The 19,094-nt window shown below is 42.6% G+C and overlaps 1 protein-coding gene and 1 long non-coding RNA gene across 2 annotated transcripts; one reads left to right on the top strand and one right to left on the bottom strand.

Moving 5' to 3' along the window:
* Nucleotides 1-2,736: 2,736 nt before the first annotated feature.
* On the top strand, nt 2,737-5,564 carry LOC136421135 (uncharacterized). Its single transcript, XR_010753368.1, has 3 exons — nt 2,737-2,844; nt 4,489-4,628; nt 5,093-5,564. It is a non-coding gene; the product is annotated as an uncharacterized lncRNA (long non-coding RNA).
* A 641-nt stretch (nt 5,565-6,205) lies between these two features.
* On the bottom strand, nt 6,206-18,304 carry LOC136421030 (lactadherin-like). Its single transcript, XM_066408175.1, has 11 exons — nt 18,043-18,304; nt 14,961-15,150; nt 14,274-14,394; nt 13,737-13,875; nt 13,150-13,373; nt 12,583-12,690; nt 12,019-12,157; nt 11,555-11,703; nt 7,740-7,857; nt 7,476-7,585; nt 6,206-6,587 (listed from the first exon to the last, which is right to left on the bottom strand). Exons 1-11 carry the CDS (start codon nt 18,119-18,121, stop codon nt 6,444-6,446), a joined length of 1,521 nt encoding a protein of 506 aa, XP_066264272.1. The 5' UTR covers nt 18,122-18,304; the 3' UTR covers nt 6,206-6,443.
* Nucleotides 18,305-19,094: the final 790 nt, after the last annotated feature.

Below are 19,094 nucleotides of genomic sequence, written 5' to 3'. Positions count from 1 at the left end.
TATGATGATATCAAGTTTATATTACGTAACACAATAGTCCTGTTGCCAGACAACGTTTACATATCAGGCATACCGGTCACCTGACATCACGTCACCGACTGTCATTACCAACCAGCTCTGTAATACCATTCCTTTTGCAGCAAGCAGACCAAATTTAGCTCTCAAATTCTCCGAAGCTCGTAAACAATATGAATCGCCATCTGAAAGGGTTTGTTTTTGCCAATTGGTGTTGAATTTTATTCATTTAACTGTGAAATCGTGCCAAATGTCCATGGATACATCTACACGATTTTAGAGCATTCAAGGCTACTCGGTCGTGTTCCACTTCCAAATATAGACAATTGTCGTTTGGCATGGGATGAGGCAATGCCATTTTCGGAAGGGCATTGTAATGTTCCTAGTTTATTAGTCTAAAATCTGGAAAGATATTGACACTAACGCAAGGCCTGAGACGAAGCAACAATTACTAAAATCACTATGCATGAAGTAAACGTGCAACGTTCGCCGTATTTGTACAATTACCATTCACCACTCGGTGAAGATGCACTAGCTGGGGGACAAATTTGGAGAGCTATTCGGATCATGTAACGGAAGTCGGGCGCCCCTGTCCCAGATAAGCGCCCATCACAGTATCGAATTCTATGCCCACTGGATTTCAAACCCACGCCCGTATCTTCTCTAGCAGTACACTCCTCGTTCTAGGATCACTTTGTATCAGTTTCGACCACGCAAGAAGAAATAATCCATGGAAACATCTCACCTCCCGACTCCCTGCACTGTCCATGTCTGGGTGTTGCTTCATGGATGCCGCAAGTGGGAGGTGGTGCGGTTTTACGACAGCTAGCTGTGCGTGACGTGCAGAAATGCACAGAGCGTTGTCCGTAGCAACCTCACGTTAACAGTCTTTAGAAGAAACTGCACTGTAGAAGAGCTTTACTTCTAGTGTCCTTTTATTGTTTATGATACATTTATAAAGATTTAACATATGTCTATAATTCTAGTTTGGTTGTGGCTACTGTCAGGATGATCCTGTCAGCAGTAGAAATTTTTGCACTGCATACAGGATGATCCTGTCAGCAGTAGAAAAATCTGCACTGCTATCAGGATCATCCTGTATGCAGTGCAAATATTTCTACTGCATACAGGATCATCCTGTATGCAGTGCAAAAATTTCTACTGCATACAGGATTTTTCCTGTATGCAGTGCAAAAATTTCTACTGCATACAGGATTTTTCCTGTATGCAGTGCAAAAATTTCTACTGCTGACAGGAAAAATTTTCAGCCAATCAGATCTCGCAAAAAGATTGCCCGCGCGAAAGGACTCAGCGAGGAACATGGCGGCAGCCATGAAGGCTGGAGATAAGTTTTCCAACTGGGCGGATTTCCAGGCCGCCCTGTTACTGAATGAGTACCAAGAGGCGAGCAGTAAACAAGACATGACTCGTAATGACAGAGCACAACCACACCTGTCTGATGAAGTCATGGGATTTATTGAACAATTGACATTAGGATCCAGTGGGAGGGGGGTGGATTCCTTCTAATAAGTTCTATTAAAAGTGCGTTTCTCAAGCTGTCGATTCGACGGATTAAAAAATTTCAGCATAAAAAAGAGTCAGTTGTGATAACGAAACGGCTGTTACTTGTACGTTGTACGTTAACTAGTAGTTCAGCTCAATTAATAGAGGGCTCGGATGGGAGTATCATTACCCAGGAGCATGTCAGAAATTTGGCACCTAGCATCGATGATATTTGAGATAAAACATGACTATAATCACGATCCGAAATATGCCCCATGAATAGGTTAAGCCTAGCTGAAATTATGAAATTAAAATTGCCCGGTTTCCAGCTCATGCGTTCGCCGGATCCGATCGGATCGCGCTGATATCACCTGGTAGGTCCTTAGATACGCTGTGATGATGGCCGACATCTTGAAACACCTAATATCTGCTGTTACCGTAGCAATTACATATGCTAGCTTCTGATTGGTTGCGAAAATGCATTGAAAAAAAGGACGATCCTGCCAGCTGTGCAAAAATTTGCACTGCATACAGGATGATCCTGCCAGCAGTACAAAAATTTGCACTGCATACAGGACGATCCTGTATGCAGTGCAAATTTTGGTACTGCTGGCAGGATCATCCTGTATGCAGTGCAAATTTTTGCACTGCTGGCAGGATCGTCCTGCCATTAGCCTTAGGCAAATTCTTATGCACCAGAAAGCCACATCTGTCTACTTTAGAATCATGCCAAGAAAATAGACAGTTGACCAGCTCGTTCTCTCGTAACAGCTGACAGACGAAAACAATCGTCAACTTTGACCTACTCCCAGCCTGGAAGAGTCCACTCGGAGCATGTGAAACCAAACCACAAAGATATCTCCTTACACCAAATAAACGACTGAAACATACAAATTTTGACCAAACTGGGAAAGCTTAGACCCTACCTGTTCCTTCTGGCCCAAAAGAATCCAAAATGGACCAAAATTTTCAAGAAAAAAAGGGGTTTCAAAAGTTTAGCACGCCACTGCGCAACTCAACAGTGACGTCAGCCCTTCATATGCTCAATTCAGCTTAAGTCAGGCTAGGGCTAGTATCTGTCGGAAGTTGAACGTCACTCGCGCGTCCCCACGTGATGTTCAATAGTATCACGAGACTATTTTGACCAATCACGATTAAGATTTCTAGGCGCCCCCACAAGGGTATAAAAAGTACAACCACACCTTAGAACTTTCTTTTTCGCCTGCGCCAGTGACGAAGTGAGACCGTCTTACCGGTTTTGCATAATCGAAAGCTGTAAGTTTTGTTTTTTCTCCTGAACGGGATCACTGTCCTTCAACTGAACAGGTGTGCATGACTCACTGTCAATTTACTCCGATGTAACAAGAGTGCAACACATACATACTGTCATACATACATAATCATACTCTAACTAGTTGATGCGTCTACATACATGTAGTTTCGCCTCCAGTATTCTCGGTTACACATCATTTCTGTCAGGTCTTTTCCACTTAGACCAGTTTCTAATTCTATAATGCTCTGAACTGTGGAATATGGTCGGCCTCTTCTCCTTTTGGCTTCTGGGGTTGAAAAGAAGTTTACCAGCTGTTTCGTCGTGGCGAACTACGTGACCAGCGAGGCATAACCTGCGACGCTTAACTTCTAAAGAGATAGGAGGAAGTGCCCCATAGAGCTTTTTGTTTGTTGTGTGTTTCCACCAAGGACTGTTGTGAATAACACGCAACATCTAGGTGAAGGTGCCGTCTGGTTCCCTGGCCTGAGAAGTGTTCATAACCCACGACTCACAGCCGTACAGCAAAATTGTAACTTACAACACAAGCTAGGAATACTTTTGTTTTCGTTTCTTTTCGTACACGGGATTTCCAAATTATTTGGAGAGAGTGCGTAGCACGCCAACTCTAACATCCATATCGTGCTTCGAGTCGGTGTAACCCCCCCCCCCTCCCCCCCAAAAAAATCTAAAGTTAGGAATTTTGTTTTTGATGCGTTGAGATACAGTCCAATAGTTTGACAAGCTATTTCAACCCTGTAAAGAAGGTACTGTGCAAATTGTATTGAGTCCTCGAGAAGAGTAATATCGTCCGCAAAGTCAATGTCAGGAATAGTCTCAGCCGGGTAGCGACTATTACGGCGACGATGCAGGGTGATTGTTGTCCGCAATACATAATCTAAACATACAATAATAAAGTGAAGTGGGGCAAGAGGGTCCCCTTGTAAAACTTGACGTAAATACGGACAAAAGATAGTTAATGGTACTTAAGCAAGATAGGAAGTTACTTTCACTTTCAGTGTGTTTCTGGGTCCAGAGAAAGGTCCAAATTAGATTGGTTCCTCAGCTAACTCCTAGGTTGTCTTAGAAATTCGCGGACGTAAAAACAGAATGATGCATACTTAGAGTTTTTGACCTTTGAGCCGAACGTATTTGGTCTTCTTTATCGTTTGTGTGACCATGGTTAGCTGTTACCATGGGACGGTGTTTGAAGATCATTGTTCAGCAAACATTACGCCTAATATGTTCTAGGGATATTAATGAGTACTACATAGGCTATATACACACCCAAAGTCACATGAGAACTCCAGAGGTGCACAGATAGTCTCACGAGACTGGACTGCCAAAGAAGAGAGGCTATGTAGCATTACAATTCTGGTTTCTGTACGAAACGTGGTTTGTGGGGATACTGGTTGTATTGTACATTTGGATTAATGTTTAAATACTTTAAGATGGTTTTGAGAGAGAAAGTGCTCAATGACAGGCATCAACACATGTACCGTAAACTTGAATGAATCTACAGTATCAACTTGTAACATCAACTCGTTGTCTTCAAATTATGTACAGCAGTACAGAAGGTATTCATTACTTTTGTTAGAACAGGTAGGCTTTAGAATAGTATCTGTGGACAAGAAAAGGAGACCCTTACAGTTACAGCAGTAAGCAGTATGTTGATATTGCATATCTATGTTTCCCTACAGATTCCAAGATGGCAGGGCAGGGAAACACACAAAAACACCGCGACTTTGTTAATGAGCCATTGGGCGACAAGCCTGTTCGTGCCGTTCCAGGGGTTGGAACTGTCCTTGAAAAGAACTTCAAACAAAAGGGAATCGACACGGTAATCTAGAGCATTTGTACCTTAATGTCTTTCTTCTATATATATTATGTACCTTTGTTGTTCTATTTTGGGTAGGCCAATGTGTCATTGTATTTGCAGTGTGTGTGATATACAATTTGTTATGTCGGATATAAAATTTTGCAGGCATTTGTGTTATCAACTATCATAATAGTAGGTACTTTGAAGATGTCAGCCTCTGACGTTTTTGACACATATGTGATATGTCGAGTAAGATCTGAATGGTACTGGTTACTTGCAATTCACCTAATGTTGCTGTCTCAAGTGAATGGGTCCTGAAATAGTCTATAACGATTTCACCTGATTTTGGATATCTAAATGAGAAACTTATTTCTACTCTCTGTCCATTTATTGTAAAAGGCCTTGAAGATATGTACGTATGTTATGTGTTCTACTAAGTTACAAATTATGTCTTGTTTTGATATGGTGTAATATTTTCTTTATAGGCAGCCCAAGTGGTCGGTCAGCACATGGTTGTGAAAGGAGATGAGCAAAAGGTCAAGGACTACGTCAAAGACAAGGGTGGCAATGCTGGACAGCAAAATGCTGTCTACAATGCTACCAAAGAGTGGTGTGACAACAATGCAATGTGATGATAACACATCAGTCACTATGTATAGCTGATCCGTGCATTTATAAGAATGCATAGCAACTCCTCTTTGTGTTCTCTTGATATCATCATCAATCACCTTGTGTATCAGTATGTTTGATCATAGCTTGTTTTGACTATGTAATAGATAGACCCCAGGAATAGCACGACTATTGGGCTTAGTACTGCTCCGCCCACCCGAGGAGTTTGTTGGCTCCCGAGGGCTAAGTTGGCAACTTCTGTGAGTTCATGTTCCTTCAACATCAAGTGTCAAGAATATGTACACCCATATTACTTTTCATAATATACACTCATGGAAACTTTGAAAAGGACTGTTTATTTGTTTGGTTGGTTGGTTGGTTGGTTGGTTGGTGTTTTTTGGTTGGATGGTTGGTTGGTTGGATGGTTGGATGGTTGGTTGGTTGGTTGGTTGGTTGGTTGGTTGGATAGTTTTAAGAACTGTTAGTTGGGTTGTTCTTACTTTTACAAAGAATGCCACAATCATCATAAAAAAACACAAAAGAAACATGACGGAACGACTAAATGAAGTGCAGCTCCTCTTCAAACTGTTGCAGCGCAACGAAGCCCTGGGTAGCCCTACATCTTCATTATCAACCTCATGTGCCAGGTTTAGATGTTCATGGACCCATAGCAATGTCATACATGCAGGCTAAACACATACATTTCTAAAAAAAGTGTTCTTGTAGTGGCAGTCGGATTCTTAAACACATTTTATTACTCTGTTATGGGTGACAAATGAATATATATGAACATCATACTTTCCTACGCCTAGCGTCAAACAAATCTGTTTCATGCTGAACAAACATTGTACTCGCGGTAGTTTCATAAGAATGCGAAAGCAGAACTGCAAGGTGTAACTTGACTGGTATAGTAGACATTAAACTCTTCACATTAGCGAGCCACAACTGTAGTTGATCAGCCTTTTTCGCTCATTAACTACATGTAAATGAATATATTTGACTCTTACATGAACAGCATACTTTCCCACACCTAGCGTCAAACGAATTTGTTGTATGTTGAACAAACATCATATTTTAACTAAAGCCTTTCGGTAGCTTCATGATAGGAAATCACAACTGCAAGGTATAACTGTTCTACATGTATAGTACACATTAAGATTTACACGCTAGAGAGTCATAACTGCAGACGTTTATCGTTTTTCCTCTCATTAACCGCATGTACGAGTTTTAGATGTCGCACCCCAGCAGTTCCAGCCGAAGCCGCGGCACGTCCGTGAAGGTCAGCGGGTTGACGAGGACGTACCTCGCGATGAACGGCTGGAGGAAGTCCCGCTGGACGACGGAGTCCCCGTCACTGTTCCCTACAAACACCTGGAGCAGTGAACAGTCCAATGTGACTTCAGTCTCAATCAGAACTGGGTTATGCTACGGTTTCATTTACAATCCAGTGCCCAGCCGGGCTGTTTGCGAAGACGAGAGATAAAAAATTTGCATATCAAGAAAATACACCATATGGTAAGGAGTATTTTCTACATTTTGTGTATTTTAATTCGTTGTCTTTTTACCATATTTTTTGTTTCCACAAGCTACCCGGCCGGGCCTCCTATTGGTAAATGGAACCGTAGCATGACAGGCACAAAGTCCCTGCCACACTGTCAACGAGTTTCGGTTGCATTAGTGACCACAAAAGGTCACCGAAGTTGAATATTTCACCTGAAACGGAGCGAAATGTAGCTAGAATAGGATGGATTCCAGCAGGCTACTCCCAAAGCAGCGCCAACCTTAGTTGGGGAGTGGTTGAGAGCAAAGTCGTGGGAAGGTCCTGAATGTGTGACAGGGGCTTTAGTTAACTATCCTCAGTGTATTCTTCAAAGACAGCTTGCTGCCTGCTATCTTCTTTTGGACCATACCTTGACAGGAGTGGAATACAGTCCCTGATGTCTGAATGATCCTGGATGCCAGCGATAGATACTTTAGAGATTGGGGGTCTGGCATCCAGGCTATGCCCAAGCCTGCGTTTACCCAATCTCTCGCTGGCCGAGGTCAATGACCCCTCCCCTTCTAGGGGGCGGTAACAGTCGGTCCGGCCGCTAGGAGCGCGATTTAGTTAGGCTTTGGGATGACCAGATGACCTGCCAGTTCTCACCGGTAAGAGCCCTATCTACTTGCCTCTTAAGATCTTAGCTAGTTGGTCAACCTCGCCTGTATTTAATAAAGTAACTAAACCAAGAATAAGAAAAACAAGAAAACGTTATTTACCCTGACAGCGCCTCCCTCCCGGTACAGTATCACCTGGTCTGAGCCGTCCACCTGGTAGGCGATCCGGTACGTCTTGATGTGCCCCTCCCCCAGGCCCTGCGTCTGGATACCTGCGGTTAGTTTGGCACATAGTTAGAAATGGTGAAGGTGATCCGATAGCATTTTTAGATCATTTTGGGGCATTTGTTACACTAAGGAAAAGAGCCTGTTGTTGTAATGTAAAAACACAGCTAGCACTACTCACAAAATAACCAATTAAAATACCTGTGACGTTGACATTCCGTCCGACGTCCACCGCCAGGTACTGCTGGTTGTTGACCAGACCCATAGTCCAGGCGCTGGGGCCGTTCAGCCGGGCCGCGAACGCGTCGAACCCGGCGATCTGGGGAACAACAATCATAAAAAGACTGTAAGAGATGTGCACGATGATACAGGGATAGATCAAATGATGAATACAAGGAAAAATGCATACCTAGATACATGTAGATGGATGGACGCACAGATAGATAGATACTAGACAGGTAGATATATGGATATAATTGCATATATAGATGCACGGATAAATACAGTTAGATATATATAAATGCATATATATATAGAGAGAGATAGATAGATAGATAGATTCACAGATAGATAGATACACAGATATAAAGAAGGATTCACAGATAGATTTATGAATTTACGGATGTATAAATACACAGATAGACAGATACATACATGTATAGACAGATACATACATAGATAAACAGATATAGATAGATAGGCAGATACATATATATGTCACAGGACAGATTGGAATCCAGTACAATCTGGAACTGTCCTAGGACAGATTAGAATTCCAATCTGTCCTAGGACAGACTGGAATTCCAATCTGTCCTAGGACAGTTCCAGATTGTACTAGTACAGATTGGAATTCCAATCTGTCCTAGGACAGATTGGAATCCTGATTCCAATCTGTCCTAGGACAGATTGGAATCCTACAATACTACAATCCTTTTTTTAAATATTTTTAAATAAGATAAAATAACTGAACTGTATATATGTAAACTAGAGTTCCACGAACACATATCTTCGCCGAATAAGCAAGGGTTTCTATAAAGAGTGCAGTTAGCGGCGTTTTTATAGAGTTCTTGCATCTATTATGTCTACAAATGTTACCTCATACAAATTAAGTTGAGTCTATCAATTGACATGTGTGTGTTATGTACAGGGTATGGTAGTTTGCAAGACTTTTCTTTTTTTTCTTGATTGACAGTTCAGCCTAGCAGTCCATGATTTAGGCACATACACATACATGTAAGTTTTGATGGGAGCACTCACTAGACAGTGCTCCTAAGAAAACATCTCCAGGTATACCAGCTGATTTTAAAAGTAAATGCCAGTGCTCTAGGAAGGAATTCTTAGGAAGTTAAATCAAGCACACTCAGGGGGATGTGTGAGAATTTATTGTTCTTTCATGGAATTTTGTCTGTATTGGCTGTGAATATCCCAATCCTCAGCTTACACCTAGAAAGTTTAAACCTCCTTGCTTACAGTCACTGACTAAAAGTAATACAATGTACCAAGACCTGAGGGCCAAGGCTAACATGATCTTCAATCAAGCAGTTGATAATTTGACAGCATCACTGCTTGTCCAGGACAATAGACCCCTTTCCAAATACCGGCGCCATTTTGAATCTGGCGCGAGCGCGCCTTATTTGAGCACGGGAAAAGTAAACAAACGGTAAACGGGCTGCGCGGGAAATGCGTCCCCAATAGAAAGCAGCGTTGAGTCATCTGAGTCGGCGGAGAGATGCTCTCCTTGGTGAAATCCGTCGATATACATGCATGACACAAGTAGATAATATTGCTGTGGATACTTAGACTTGATATCAGCCAGTAAAAATTGTGAATTTCTGATGATTTTCCACAGTTCCTGATTGGCTGTTGAACGCGCGCCACGCATCGTATATGTTTACACCGTGTGCTTGTAGTTTATGTTAGCTTAAGTCGAGAAAAAAATCCGACAAAAACGTACACATGTCGGACTGGGATCCTTGTAGCTACGTAGATAGAAATATACAGAATTTTTGCGGTTGTGACCGTTATTTTGACGATGCCAACTTCGATCGCCTAGGAAAAATACGCGCGTTAGGAGCTCGAGGGGATCGTGTGTTCTGTCTAGCATCCTTTACATCGCTTCGCCCGACGATATTTTACACTTCCACTGGATAAAATTCCACAAAAAAGTGAAAATGTAGGCTTGAGCTCAATGTCTCTTTGGTTAGCAATTTAGCAGAATTTTTTCGGCACCTTCTTTGACGATTCTTTAAAATACTAAGACGCCGTGATATCTTAAATTTACGTCGGATGATATAACAAAAACGTGAAAATAAAGGCTTGAGGGCTTTGCGAGTAGAAATTTGTGGGACTTCAAGTGGCTGCTTTGACTCTGACGATATTTTAGTGCCAAGATTAGCTTGGGGAAGTTCGTGAGTGGAGCAGGGGGCGAATTTTCTTTGTAGCGTTTCATTACATCACTTTGCGGCAATATCTTAGATTTCCGCAGGATGAAACCCCACAAAAAAGTGAAAAAATCGGCCTGGGGTTCTTCAGTTCTCAAGACAATATTCTTAAACGTTTTTGTTGGATTCCATCCGGCCAACAGATATCTGAAATATTGCCGCGCAAAATGATTTAAAGAAACGCTACATCTGACATACTGGAAAACACGCGCATACGCCCTCACCCCTGATCCCTCAATCACGCATTTGAGTCCTTAGGATTAAATTCGTGGCATTTAAAAAAATCGTCAAAAAAGCCGCCGAAATTCTGCCAAATTTGTACCCAAAAGGACCTTGACCTCAAGCATACATTTGTAGGTTTGGGGTTTATTTTGCGGAAATATGAAATATTGCTGAGCGAAGTCGATGTAACGTTGCATAGAACACACGACCCTTCCCCTAACCCACGTATTTTTCCAAGGTGATGTTACCATTGTAACTGCCGCCAAAATGCTCACTGACAGTTATATTCATACCTATACGTAGAAACAAAGATCCCAGTCCGACATGTGTACATGTTTGTGGGATTTTTCTTTTACTAACTTTGTCGGGGAAGCTACAAGGCACCCGGTGTAAACATATACGATGCGTGGCGCGCGTTCAACAGCCAATCAGGAACTGTGGAAAATCATCAGAAATTCACAATTTTTACTGGCTGATATCAAGTCTAAGTATCCACAGCAATATTATCTACAAGTGTCATACATATATATCGACGGATTTCACCGAGGAGATCATCTCTCCGCCGACTCAGATGACTCAACGCTGCTTTCTATTGGGGACGCATTTCCCGCGCAGCCCGTTTACCGTTTGTTTACTTTTCCCGTGCTCAAATAAGGCGCGCTCGCGCCAGATTCAAAATGGCGCCGGTATTTGGAAAGGGGTCTATTGATGACCTAGTTTGAAGCGGCATAACAAAGAAAGGAAAAATTATTTTAATTTTCTAAATGAGGATACTTCTTGCTTTGAAAGTGAGCTCTATCCCATCAAGGAGGTTTGATCCCATAAGTTCCAGGATTTGAACTGTTACCGAAATATTGCCTAGAACAAACTCGAGTTTGCCTGATGTTTCAAATGATTGTAATAACTTTATGATTGTAATAACTTTATATGTCGTTTATAAAGGTTAGACATTCAGGTAAACAATATATATCAAAGACAATTCAATATATACCTAGCCACTAAATAACTGGAAAAATCGGTTGAGCATATCAAGTTACTCATAATAGGCCATAATATGCAAATGTCTCTAATTTACATAATATATAGTTCAGTTGTAGGATTCCAATCTGTCCTAGGACAGATTGGAATTCCCATCAGGATTCCAATCCGTCCTAGGACAGATTGGAATTCCAATCTGTACTAGTACAATCTGGAACTGTCCTAGGACAGATTGGAATTCCAGTCTGTCCTAGGACAGATTGGAATTCTAATCTGTCCTAGGACAGTTCCAGATTGTACTGGATTCCAATCTGTCCTGTGACATATATATAGACAGATAGATACATAGATACATAGATAGACAGTCTGCTATACCTGGGTTGTTGCCCGTATCAGATCGTCTACAATAGTTCCGTCCTCCATCCCTAGCGGCCGTGGGCAGGGTGCACGTGTCGGGGCTGTGGAGGTGGGTTCGTCTGGTACGGCTCTGGTGGGGGGCACGAGTGTGGCACCAGCCGGTGCGTCTGTATGGAGGGCAAGATATCAAATGAATATTCAACATTTTGTCATCCCTGTGTTGAGTTTTACAACCGGTGCGATGGCCTAGTGGGTAATGAAGAAGAAGAAGACGAAGAATTAAAAATGCATATCAAGAAAATACACATAATATGGTTAGGAGTAATCTTTTACGTATTGTGCCTTTGTTGTCTTTTACATATCATACTTTTTGTTCCAACAAGCTGCCCGGCCGGGCCCCGGATTGGAAATGGGACCAAAGCATTAGCCAGATAGGCAACTTTAAACCTTGTTGTGTCGACCAATCAGAATGTGTTCCTGACCTTTACATCCGAAGAGTTCGACGCGCATGCGGGGTATGGCTGAGTATCCCCGCGGGTTGAAGAGGATGTACCGGGCGAAGATGGGCTGGGTCAGCTGCTGCTCAACTACCGTGTTACCATCACTGTTTCCTGGGAACATCTGAGCAACAGATGGAGACAGAGAGGTGTTTAAACGCACTTCACTAAGACATGTCTTTATTGGCTCATATGATGCTCTATTCCTTCGAGGATGATGGAATTTATAGTTTTTACCTTCTACTCTCCATCTTTCTATTGGCGATATCATTTCATCCAAAGTCAGCTAAATCTTCCAGCAGATGTGAGCAGTTAACGGTCATGGTTTCTGTCTGCCCCGTTTTCTAACATGCAATTTTACAAGAGGGGTCGTCTAGAAAATGTTTCTTTGCTGTCATTTCTTTTATGATAGCTTTCAGCTACAGTCAAACCGATTCTGCCGACTCACTTAGCGCATCCATTGCAACAACCCCTTCTCATCAACTATTTTTCCTCGGTCCCTTGCGTGGCTGTTGAGAAACATTTTGACCGAATATTTTCAACATCTACCTTCGTGGTCCCGTTCTCACTGTAAGTGTTGAGAGTGGACGATCCCTCCACCTGATACACCAGGCGGTAGTCTGTGACGTGTCCCCCGTACTGGCCCTGGGTCTTCACCTGAATGAAGGAGTGAAAGAACGAACAATGAATGAATGAATTAGCTAATCATTTAATCAGTTGATAGATGAATGAAATTAATCACTACATGATTGGCGGCTTTTGTAGCAACAACTCACCCCAACGAGGCAAGTACAACAGAGTACAAATTATAAAGAATGATAATATAACCATTCATGTAGTATATACTATGTACAAAATTTAGTACTACTAACATTACATTAAGCTTGAAGTAGGTGTACATTTGGCTTTCGTTCGTACAAGTAAGAATGAATGATTCTTGCCATATATGGTTTTGTCTAAACACATAATAATAAACTTTATTGTACAACAATTGTACAAAGGTACAAAGTATGGCATAAGGCTAATACAAGAGTGTATAGTATATGATGACAATGGGCCTTTACAATCATTGGAGGAATTTCTAACGTCTAGATGATATAAGGACTGAGACTGTACCGCCGACACGTAGATGTTCTCCCCCAGGTCCACGGCCAGGTACTGACTCCTGTCCACCGTCCCCATCTGCCAGGCCCGGGCCCCGCTCAGCCGCCCCCTGTACGCCTCGAACCCGGCCGTCTCCGTGGTCGCCGTGATCTTCTCGTCGGGAACACGGCCGTCCTCTAGACCCAGGGACTCGTAACACCCGGCTGAGATCGCTGACGTGGTGTCAGTTCTCACATCTGAAACGTTGAACCGAGATGAACAAATAAGTGAGGGAAGAAAGGAAGGAGTGTGAAATTTTGGTTTGAAAATAAATAGAACATATCAGGTGTTAAGATTATCTTTGAACGGTAACTTATCAACAAATGCAAAGCAACAAGAGAAGGCAGGCTTCACCCATTTTTTTATTCAACATTTCATCTTTTGTCAGAACACACAGACCGACGGTCACCTTCCATAACAATCCACTGCCCCTGAGGCCTCAAAAAGGCCATGTGACTACCTTTATCTTATCAAGCTTATTGTTCTTTGTATGTGGCACTGTTGAAATAGGTCATTAGCTTCAATGCTTCTTGGCCCAAAAGCAAATAAAAACGAAGTACCTTCACACCCGAGCAGCTCTATCCTGAGTCTCGGGGTGCTGCTGAAGGTTACCGGGTTGACCAGGATGTACCGCGCGTAGACGGGCGGGGAGAGGGTCTGCTGGGTAACCGTCTCTCCGTCATCATTCCCTGTAAAGATCTGACAACAAAGCAGGGAACGCGGTTAGAAAAATCGGCCCATGCAGTTCCACAAAAGCCGCTAGGGGGCCCAAACCTACATCACTTGCTCTCTGCCCCAAGAGCTATGTACCCCTCGACGTTTAAAAAAAGTAGTTTTCTGGAATAACTATTGTCGTGATTTTTGAGAAAGGGGTCAGAAATAGAACAGATGCAGAACAACATGATAAAGGGTCAGTATATTTACATAAGTTTTATAGCGCTATCGATGGCTACTTGTCTAGGCATTGGGGCATCCAATAAGTTAGACTAAAGTTAACACTTGTACTTTCGCATTTCTATTCGATTATAGTCTGTAGTCGCATTTTGCGGACAATTATACTTGCTAGATATCTACAGTATACCGTGAGTTCCACCAACCTTTGCCCGTCCGTTCTCCGTGTACACGTTGAACTGGCTGGAACCGTTAACCCTGTACACTACCCTATAGGTCTCGACATAGCCTGGACCCAGGCCTTGCGTGCGGATAGCGCTCACGTACCTGTGGACCACGCAAGGCTACGAATTAACCATCTGTGTCTACAAATACTTTACTTTTGGGACCGCACCTGAAAGCAGCGATACATATAGATGCAGCGCAAAGTGAACCAGTCAGAATTGCCATGAGGAAGAGAACAGTGTTTCCGAACATTTGTGTTCAACATAACTGAAGGACCTCTAGATTGATAGCAATGATGTTTGGTAAGCGGGTAGGTGCTGGAAAGATTAAGATTGACTTTGTAACAGATCGTCCGATTTTTGTATCTTCTGTTTTGGTGGCACTGTGATTGGTCGAACGTGTAGTGATTCCGAATATTTTTGTTCAACATAACTGAAGAACACGTCTAGTATTTGGATAGGTGTTGGGAAGACGAAGGTCAAAGTTGACTTTGGGCCCCTTGGTACTGTAACAGGACTTTTGTATCTTTCGTCATAAATTGAGGTAGGTAGATTTTTTAAATGCTAATATGTGTTTTAAATGTGTTACTATAATGGCCACGGCTGAAGAGAATGTAATCTTTCAAGGTTATAAGGTTAGATAAGTTGAATAAGTAGGGAAAAACATACCAGTCCCGTCCCAGGTCCACCCCCAGCCACTGTGATTGGTCGAATGTGTCCATCTGCCACGCCCTCTCCCCGTTCAGCCGGCCCCAGCGAGCCTCGAACCCAGGCGTCACGGAGGAGGCCGTCAGCTGGCCGTCCGCTATCCGCCCCGTCTCTACACCCAGCGGTTCTAAACAGTGGGCGTCCGCATGAACTGTAGAAAAAAGACAGGAGTGTCAGAGCTACTATTTCATAATTGGGGTTAATTTGTTTTTCCCCTGGAACTGTCATAGAGTGGAACTCGTTACCACAAAGTACAGTTACAGTAGGAGCATCCTCATCAGATAGATTTTAAACGCTTACAGTTAGATGTGCAAAATAAAGTTAGGAAAGACAGGCTCAATGGATCTGCATCCTTAGACGTTGATATGTGATTCACTAGAGTATATGTTCCCGTGTAAGCGTGTATGGGCAGCTTCTGACGTCAAAACCCTTTGCACGTAAAAAGAACCCCACACGCTAACGAGAAGAGTAGAGGTCACCCGGTGTACTTAGCTATAAATAATAGCTATAGTGAAACTGCGTGGCAGTGGCAGCTATCGAATAAGCTATACGCTTCATTTCAAGCATTACGCATCAAACTCGACAGAAAAAGAAAAAGATTAAGCAAAATCTACATAAAGTTTGTATTGAAATGCTACTCAGACCCTGCTAAGGAGGCTAGGGTAGAAACTGACACGCAGGCCAATGACATTCCTGTTTTGCGAGGGCTGTGCCGGTCAGGTGCGCTCGGCTAATATTTGTGTACAGGGCAGGATCAGACTGTCTTTGTTAGGTAAGAACACTCCGGCCAAAGTGGGTCATCCGGGGCACCGAAATAACCGGAGCAAATACATTTTGCATCTTACCGCAAAAATAACACGCTAGTTTGCTTAAGTTAACGACGGAGTGAGTTTTTCAAGTCTATAACCTAAGTCTTATTCTCGTTGTATAGATATCATCCTTTTATGGAAGATCTTGGTAGATAGTGGACAAACAATCCCGCTTTGCTATGCCTTGTCTTAGCTTCATGTTGGTTGAAGAGACCAGACACACAAGTGACAAAAACAGAAGGTAGCTATATATTCAAAAAAGCTGATAGTTAACTATGCTATATTATATCAAGTCACTTTGAAGGTGACTGCTTTAGACATTTATCTATAAACAACTCATTTGTACCACATTGCACAACAATATTTACACAACAGCACAGACATGGTGTCAATATTGTCGATACAGTTCGGCCTATAACTGAAAGATTTTTGTTAAGCTGGAAATTCAGCAAAATAGTCGACGCAGTTAGTCTGGTAGTGACCAGCTTTAATAACAGATCCCCCATTAGAACTCACGACCACCGAAGCGTCAAATCTGGGTCTGAGTTCACGGGCTACTGAACAACTGGCTCGCAGAAAGCACTGAGCTACTATGTACACACCAGCCTGCTTAGCAGGATTATTGGTTGGCCTTTGGTGGCTATGTTGTGTGGTGTTTTCTGACTTTTAATATGTCAGTTCAAATTAATTGTTTTTCATTGCAGTGGCTAGAAAATATCTAGATAAGTTCCTGATGCGTACTAGCCTTCATAAGCTATGGTTACATTTCCCAAACGGGGCCCGGCTGGGCAGTTTGAGGAAACGAGAATTAAAGCACATATCAATAAATATGATCAAGCTATGCTCTTGTGGCACTTTTGTGTTTTTTGTTGTCTTTTATATCATAACTTTCGTTCCTCAAGACTGCCCGGCCAGGCCCCGGATTGGAAATGTGACCTTATTACGGGTGGCACATTATTTTGATTACCATGTCCAGTTTTCTGATTGTATATCAGTTCTGATTGTACTGTTGTTTTTTTGTAGTCAACCTCCCGTACAAGCAGAAAACAGAACATGATAAGCCCAAAATAACTAGCCTACTATGGATGAGTCTCTTTTTGTGGATTTGTACCACACACTTCAGAAATTGACTAAAACTTTGAATTTTTCTCCTAGCTGTAAATTTAGCCCTGAATTTATTTGGGTGACTCATTGCAATGGTGCCCCACCTTAGTTTTCTACATCACACAAAATACTGTACTACGCTTATAGTACAAGGAGCGCATTGTTTTATCTCCATACGCTGACAGAAGGGACGAATACAATGCATTTTCGCGATTCAAAACTATCAAGCATTTGTTTGAAGTCAAATGAAAACAATTCAGGTGTAGAAGAACAAATAGTAAGGTGCGTAATCATTAAACAAACCAGCGAACTGCAAAAGTCTTTAGTGTATGGGCTAGAAACATCTCTTAATACACGAGAATTTTAAGAAGCTTTTCCCACCGGATATTTCTAAGCTATTAAGAATAGTTAGTCCATTGTTATAGACACATATCTACAGATTAGGGTGACAGAGTATCACAGTGGTTTCTAAACAACATGATGGCAACTATTTGACACCGGCCACGCCCCGAGACATCAAATATGGAAAACAATGAAGGAACGTAAACTTTATAACTTGTAATGTCAGCGTTGGGAATTCAGTATATGAGTTTTAGGCTGAGTAGATCTTGCGAAAAGGTAATAGAAGTCTCATTGGCTTTCTGAGGCCATAGGGACAGTGGGTTGTTATCCACTGTGTCTAGAGCACGGTATTGAAAAACCTACTACTGCCTTTTATCTTTCCAACCAAAGTCAGGTACCCATTTTTGCCCCAGGGCGCAGTGAAGAAAGTTGTGTAAGGTGCCTTTCCCAAGGGCATCTGTGACATGTATTCCAAAGAGCCGTTTGTGAATTCGGTAGTGGTTATCTCATAATAAAGGCTTGGGTCTGTTTGGCAAGACTTAGTTAACGGACAGTCGATGCACGCGGTATGCGGGTAGGCACCGTTATGGGACATCTCCCCCTATCTCACTTCTTTTTTTACTACATGTTCTAGTACATAAAGCGTACAATTTAAAGTAAAGAACCTGATATACATGTACCTCTCTGCCACAAGTCTGTTCAGGGCTGAGTTTTGAGAGAACGGAGAAAAATTACTGAATACACACACTTCCACCTTTTATGCTAAAAAAACTAATTGAAGAACTCACCTGTTACCAAAAACGCCAACAGAATGGCGCAGACTGGTCCTAGCAAAGTGGAAAACATCACGGCCAATCCCATCTTCATTTGATGTCTGATGACGACAAAATCTCTTATCAAAGTCTTTGATTTTGCTCAGCACTGTCCGACCTGTAGGTTACTTCACTGACCACTCCCTGTCTTGACGAGTCCACGCGCTTGTCCCTTGGCCCACTCTTATTTCGCTTCGATTAACGCATACCCAGCTGCGAACAAAGTGAATGCTGTAGATGGATTCTCTGATCCTTTCCTAGCGCATGTACAAGTCCAACAATTCCAACTCCCTGCAATGCATAGTCCGGCTTAGTTTCGCCAGTGCACTGTTCTGCAGCAATGCCAGTGTCCGGCAGGTTATTTCACTGACCACTCCCTGTGCGTGTATTGACTGGCTGTCATGCCTGTCTGTTCCGCACTGCTTGAGAGTCGGGTTACTAGAGGTCACAGGGAGTAGCCTCCATAGCAGGCCTCGGGACGGGCGACGTTTTGATAACGTAACTATCGGCGTTTTGATAAGGTAAAGGTGAAGCCGTGAAGGTGGAGCATGTTTGCTATGGCTTGCGTCTTCAGCTAAGATACGGAGTGTGTGTTTCTCTCTCTCTCTCTCTCTCTCTCTCTCTCTCTCTCTCTCTCTCTCTCTGTCAGGAGTACAATTTTTTCTACTGCTGACAGGATCGTCCTGTCAGCAGTGCAAAAATTTCTGCTGCTGACAGGATCATCCTGACAGTAGCCACAACCTTAAAACACTGTAGAGTAAGACTGTCGTAAATCATTACGTCCAGGCCGAATCGCGGCAGCCGGTCGGACGGTTTGAGGGATGCTAAATTTAGACTTGACCTCAGCTGGCGCAGTTTAGGGGTTTAGTCGTAACAGTGAATGGATTTTGAGGCTTAAATCTACCCTGGGAGCAAGACTACGGTAGTTTCAGTGTGTTAATATAAAGTAGTACGATGTAGTTGTTTATAGAGGGGGTAGGGGCATGTACAAGTATTTATATCAATATAGCTGAAGGGCTTAGAAATTG

Source organism: Branchiostoma lanceolatum, chromosome 15 (assembly GCF_035083965.1).
Source record: "Branchiostoma lanceolatum isolate klBraLanc5 chromosome 15, klBraLanc5.hap2, whole genome shotgun sequence".
In the NCBI taxonomy this organism is placed as follows: domain Eukaryota; kingdom Metazoa; phylum Chordata; class Leptocardii; order Amphioxiformes; family Branchiostomatidae; genus Branchiostoma; species Branchiostoma lanceolatum.
The sequence above is the reverse complement of the archived record's forward strand: the minus strand, read 5'-3'. Positions and strand labels throughout refer to the sequence as shown.